The following is a 6,713-nucleotide window of genomic DNA, read 5'->3' on the forward strand; positions in this document are numbered from 1 at the left end:
CCAAATTACTAGTATGTGGTAGTTTATTACAAGTGCTTTCTGATTTGAGTTAATAATTACTCGTTTTTTTATTTTTTATTTTTTTTTGACAACGGGGAAACATACAGAAAGGGAAGCAGAAAAACAAGACAAAGGAGCACTAAACGTAAAATGAAAGAAGGGAAAAGCAACAAGAGAAAAAACATAAACTTAGCTACACCCGGTCCTTCAGCCGAAATCCATATGATGTTGTCGACACCAAAGAGCAACATGTTAAGCCTATGTTATCTGTGAACTGCAGACTCGGATGACTTGACAAGAATTGAACGAGAAGTCGTTGGTCCTTATCGCGTCGATAGTCCATTTGATGTTGATATCTTGATAATCACTAGACTGAAGAATTTGAAGTAGTTGAGCGGACGACGTCAAAATAATAATATTTGTGTACCCAGCAGTCCTAGCCCAAGTAACTGCCTTAAGGCACGCCGTTAACACAACAGCTATTGCTGATGAAGCATAGGAAAAACACCCATACTCCCTTGGATGTTGATTAGGCGAAGAGGAAATGACCCATCCAATTCCCGTCAAGAGGTTACACTTATCCCACGCTGCACGAATCTGCATCTTAAGTGGCCTCTCCCCTGACTGCTGATTCCCAAGGTGTGCTAAGTGGAACCCTGGAGGCGTCGTTGGGTCCCTGAGCATCCTAGACTGCTCATTCCTCTCAACGATAAAGGTAGCATGTTGTTCGTCACTCTGTTGAAGGTTCATATGTATTGAAGCCGTAGTCGGCCTCCACTGTCGAAATACCTGATCATTCCGTAACAGCCATATCGTCCATAGAGTGCCGACAAACCCCGTTTGTTGGCCCCCTTGGTAGCCGTCAGCTTTGTAGAAGAAAAGTAGCCAGTAACGAATCCAATCACGCAAGGAGAGATCGTTACCTGTGTTTTGGTTCATTCCGAAATTGTGATGTGCCCAAGCCTCGAGTGCCAAGGGGCAAGAGAGAAAAAGATGATATGTATCTTCAATATCATGCAGGCAAATCGGACATTCACTAGAATCGCCAATCTTGCATCGGTAAAGATTTCGTTTTGTAGCTAGTCCGTTATGCCACAATTTCCAGATAAAAAGCTTCCATTTTGGCATGATGCGCGATCCCCATAGGACACGAAAGAAATCCCTGTCCGAGGTAGATGTCATGCTGCAGATTTCATTTTGCTGTTGAGTTGTAACGCATACCCCAATTTGGTGTTGTACTTGCCTGATTTGCTATATGGCCAAAATTGCTCGTCACGTATGTTGGGAACGTGAGGGAGTTCAATACTTTTTATTTGACGAGCCGAAACCGATTCAAACAAAGCATTGATTTTCCGAAAATTCCATTTACCTTGATCCTCCAGAATTAGGTCCGCAACTCGGAGGTTACAAGCTGCTGATAAAGGAACCTGGTCCCTAAAAATAGGCTTATCCCCATTCATCCAAAGGTGAGTGGAGACGCCTATGTCGCGACCATCTCCTATTTTCCAGTGAGAAAATTGATTAAGTAATTTGGCAGCCATGACAATGCCTCTCCGTCCCCAGGAAGAAAGCCTGATTGCTCATAAGAGAATTACTTGGGCTGGTGGATCTTTTGTAAATTTGCAAGATAAGCAGATTAGGGTTTTGTTGAATCCTCGGAGCCTTGCGCATTAGTAAAGCGTTGTTAAAGACCCCGATGTTTCGAATCCCCAATCCCCCTTCCCCTTTGGGTTTCTGAATCGTACTACGATTTCTCCAATGTAAACCTTTACCCTGGTTATCTCTCCAGAAAAAAGCCGCAAATAGACCATCCAGTTTGTTTGCAATGGTATTTGGAATTTTGAACACTGCCAGATAATGCATTAATGCTCCGATAAGAATCGAGTTAATAATACTCGTTTTTTTAAGGGAAGTCAATAATTACTTAAACTTTACCTATCTCACACAAAGTCAAATATAAGGGGGTAACAATTTTATAAAAGAATCGTCAAATCTAGGGTTACTTATCGGTCAAGCCGAGTCCGAAATGTGGTGTACTCGACTTGTGTTTGTTTAAGTTTATTCGAGTTCGAGTCGAGCTTCTAGTTTAACGAGCCGGACTTTAACCAAATGTTAAACCAGTCGAGCTTGAACTATTCACGAACAGGTTTGACTCTTTATCACCCTAGTTTTTACATGTTTTTTTCTTTTTTTATTTTTAATATTTGAGATTTATGAGTTTTCTATTAGACAATGAAATTAGTAACTTTTTCTTGTGTGATTTTGTAGGTGAATATATTTATGTATACATAAAAATATATTATTTTCTGTATAATAGTATAATCGAGCATGTTCACGAGCTTTTGAGTCGATCTTTGTCTAAATCGTTAAAGTCTCGAGGCGAGACTGAATCCAAGACAAGCCACCACAAGTCGAGTTTTGACCGAGTCGATCCCGAATTGCTCATGAACTAGGCCAGACTCATTATGAGCCCTAGTCTCACCATGTATATGTAGAAAGAACTTTAAACCAACAAATGAAGAAACTTACCAAATTCATGTTGTTTGGATACTTGATCTGGTCAAATAGTACTATATACAGCCCACCTAAAAATGTCAACATAGTATGGCCTAGAGGGCCCACCAAATCTTTAGGTGAAGAAAAACTTTTGCCATAAAAAGTAGACAGCTTTCCTAAAATCACGGGTGTTCCTCCAATAGGATTTCCTATCTGAGAAATCTCCAACATTATAAAACTAGCATACCCAATCTAGGGAAGGTATGCAAGCTTACAAAGTTCATTTATGGACTAAAGCAAGCATCAAGGAGTTGGAATCTAAGATTTGATGAGGTAGTCAAGAAATTTTGCTTTCTCAGAAATGAAGAGGAATCCTTTGTATACAAGAAGTTAAGTGGGAGTAGTATTAGTTTTCTGGTCTTGTATGTGGATCACATACTTCTCATAGGAAATGATAAAACCATGCTTGAGTCAGTCAAGGAATGGCTTAAAAATTATTTCTCTGTGAAAGACCTAGGGGAGGCAGAGTAAATATTGGGAATAAAGATCGATAGACATAGATCGAAAAGCCTAATTGGGGTCAGTAAAAAAAATCTTATATTGATAAGGTTCTTGCAAGGTTCAAGCTGAAAAATTCCAAAAGAGGTTTTATTCCCATGCAACATGGCATTGCACTTGGCAAGACTCAGTGTCCTTGGAGTCCTGATGAGGTTAAGCGTATGAGTAATGTTCCTTATGCTTTTGTAGTAGGATCCATTATGTATGCCATGATATGCACTCAACCGGATGTTGCATATGCTTTGAGTATATGCAGAAGATACTAGTCAAATTTAGGAGATGCGCACTGGATTGCAGGGAAAAATATCCTCAAGTACTTGCGAAGGACTAAGGATAATTTTTTTGTTTATGGTGAAGATGATGAGTTGGTTGTTACTGGATACACCGATGCAAGCTTCCAGAGTGACAGACATAATTTCCGATCTCAATCGGATTTCATATTTTTTTCTCAATGGAGGAGTTGTGAGCTGGAAGAGCTCTAAGTAGAGTACCATCACAGATTCTACAACAAGTATATTGCAGCAGCAGATGCAGCAAAGGAAGCTGTTTGGATTAAAAAAGTTCATTAGTGAGCTTGGTGTAGTTCCCAACATTGATAATGGCATTGAGTTGTATTGTGATAACAATGGTGCCACTACTCAGTCTAATGAACCTAGATCGCATCAAAGGTCTAAACATGTGCTCAGGAAATTCCATCTCTTTCAAGAAATCGTTGGTAGAGAGGATGTGAATGTAAGCAAGGTTCATACTGAGGATAATGTAGCAGATCCTTTTACTAAACCACTTGCTCAACCTAATCATAAGTGTCATACTAGGTCCATGGGGCTTAAGCATATGGAAGAATGGCTTTAGGTTGTCTGCTTCATGTTTATAATTGTTAAGATATTTTATTATGCATTGAAATTTTTATCAATAAAATTCTGTTCTTATTTAATTGTTTGGCTTAGTATTAAATAAAATGTCCAAATAGTTTATGTTTGCAAATAGGATTATTGAAAACGTTTTGATATTGGAACCCTATAAAGTGAACTGAAATAACAATTTATTTGAAGTCCCTAGTCTCAATCACTAAATTGGACACAAGTGATCTATTTAATAGATTGGTGTATAATTAATTGATAGCGCAGTTCCATGGGCTATGGAGAATAGAGATGTCTAATTGATTATATGGATGTGTGCTTGATACATTGAGACTTGACGTAATTAGATTCTAAGAGTAGAATCAAAGTACTATATTTAGTGGATTCCTTAGACATGAGTATGTCATAATAACCACAATATGACTAGGTTAACCTTGACGATGTTAAACGTCGTGCCGTAAAAGGAGGTTATAAAGGCAGTGATCAGGTAGGCTAAGTATTGAGTGAGAATTATGGTCATACAAGAGTGGATAAGTCCTCCTATTAAATAGGAATGGTGTCCGGGCCTCTTGATGAATGAGAACTACCCGCTACTCTAGCTAATTGTCCACCCTTTCCAAGTGTGATTTCTATGTTATGTATGGCCGTGCCTAAGGGCATATCGATCAAAGGTAGGGCATTTCCCATTTTTATAGGAACTTCTATACCAGAAACAATGGTAAAGAATGCATGGCCATGCAGAATGGGATTAAAGAGTTAATCCTTATTTGAGCAGTTTGAACTCAGCAATCAAGGAACATACATTTGCGAATAACATTGTGTTATCAAATTTTACATTAAGTGACTTAAGGAATTTAACATTGCACTTGTTGGGCCCCAAATCTTTGTGCTTTTGGCGGTATTTTTGGTTCATTTTGAAATTGTATTTGCATGGCAGTTGGGATGAGAAATGATGCGCGCATGACCAAGTCAAGCAGCAGTTTATTTTGGCATTTTGGGCAGTTGATAAATATAAGTAGATACGTTGAGATTTCGGCTGACGTGTCCCATACATGGAGGAACAACTTAAGTTGCAGCTGGGAATATTCTTAGATATAAATATGTAACTAGATGTAAACCTAGCTTCTCTCTCTCTCGAATTTTTCTTTAGCACACAATCACATTCTCCCTACTCTCTACTGTTATAGCTCCCATTGTTACGAAGAAAAGCTTTCCATTGTAACTTGTTATTGTATTGACGCCGTCGGCATATTAGTGGATTGGTGATCAAGAGTATCACCCGCGGTTTTTCCCATCAATTGTGTTTTCCGCGTCAACAATTCTTTCGTCTTTTTATTGTGTTATTTCCTTTACGTATTTCATTCATTCGTTAATGTTGATTGCAATAGTGTAAAGATCTCGTTGTTGGTCCCCTTTTCCTTTTGCGTACTTGGTACAAAATCGGCATAAACAATTTGGCGCCCACCGTGGGGCCACAGCAAGATCTCTATACATCTGTTCGCAATCGCATTTCTTTTGTTTTACTTTACCTACATTAGTTTTCCGTATTCTCCCATCCTTTTGTGTTTTCAATGGCAGGACAATGGATCACTACCCAAGAGGTCATCGATGAACTCAACCGCGTCAAGGCGGAAATGGCAACGTTGAAAGAACGTTACGTCACGTACTGCATGGAGAATCAGAGCTTGAAATCCGCCCAGAAACCTTCAAAATGGCCAAAGCCTCGCAACACCAGTGACATCCCAGGATGCGTGATCTGGATGTTGAAGGATTCGAAACTCCTGTGAACCATGTCATCCACGAAGACGCTCGCGAATCAGAAAAGGAAGATTGTGATGATGATGGCGACCTCAACCCCCAAAAGAGCCATTCCAAGGCCAGCCTTGTCGTCGTCTTGATGATCCTGTCCAACAGCGTCTCCAACAATAGGAAGATATGATCGCCCGCATTCCTGGCATCCCCCGACCATTGGAGAAGGCCACCCCAAACAACTATGCAGATTCTGCCTTCGCTGATCCCATTGCATTGATCGAGGTGCCCAAGCGATTCTCCGTCCCATCTATGAAGCTATATGACGGCACCACAGATCCCAACGACCATGTCGCTCAATATAAGCAAAGGATGATCACCATTTCAATCCCAAAAAACATGCGAGAGGCATGCATGTGCAAAGGCTTCGGCTCAACGCTAACTGTGCCGGCATTACAGTGGTTCATTAATCTCAATAATGGGATTATTTCTTCTTTTGCTCAATTAGTCAATACTTTTAATATGCAGTTGGCTAGTAGTCGTAAGATGGAAAAGCAAGCTAGTGGTTTGCATAGGATTGTGCAAAAATCTGATGAATCTCTTAAGGAATTTGTGAACAGGTTTAACAGGGAAAAGGTGTCCATTCCAAACTGTGACGCTCGGACGGCCGTCGAAGCTTTCAGGCGAGGGTTGGACGAAGAATCAGACCTCTACAAGGAGTTGACTATCCTTGCCCGACATTCGAAGACGCCCAAGCTAAGGCGTTGGCCCAAATCAGGCTGGAAGAAGACATGCAATCCAGAAAAGTTTATGCTAACGCCAGAAGACGGTGACCAGTAAGCAGACGTTATGGCGCCAGAAACCATACGAGCGACCACAACAAGTCCATAGCGTTCGTCATGTCTGATCAGCCAACGACTGGAAGAACGATCATGGCCTGCCCCCTAGGCTCGCTGAATACGGCTTCAACGTCACCATGTGAGGTATTATTAACACTTTACATTCTTTGGGTATTGCTGTGAAATGGCCTTACAGGAACGAAAAGTCGAC

At 40.5% G+C, this 6,713-nt stretch overlaps 1 protein-coding gene across 1 annotated transcript; it reads right to left on the minus strand.

The window, feature by feature from the left end:
- Positions 1–258: 258 nt before the first annotated feature.
- LOC104906813 (uncharacterized) lies at positions 259–1,182 on the minus strand. Its single transcript, XM_010695630.1, has one exon. The coding sequence runs from the start codon at positions 1,180–1,182 to the stop codon at positions 259–261; it is 924 nt and encodes a 307-aa protein (XP_010693932.1).
- Positions 1,183–6,713: the final 5,531 nt, after the last annotated feature.

This window comes from Beta vulgaris, chromosome 3 (genome assembly GCF_026745355.1).
Source record: "Beta vulgaris subsp. vulgaris cultivar EL10 chromosome 3, EL10.2, whole genome shotgun sequence".
Classification (NCBI taxonomy): Eukaryota; Viridiplantae; Streptophyta; class Magnoliopsida; order Caryophyllales; family Amaranthaceae; genus Beta; species Beta vulgaris.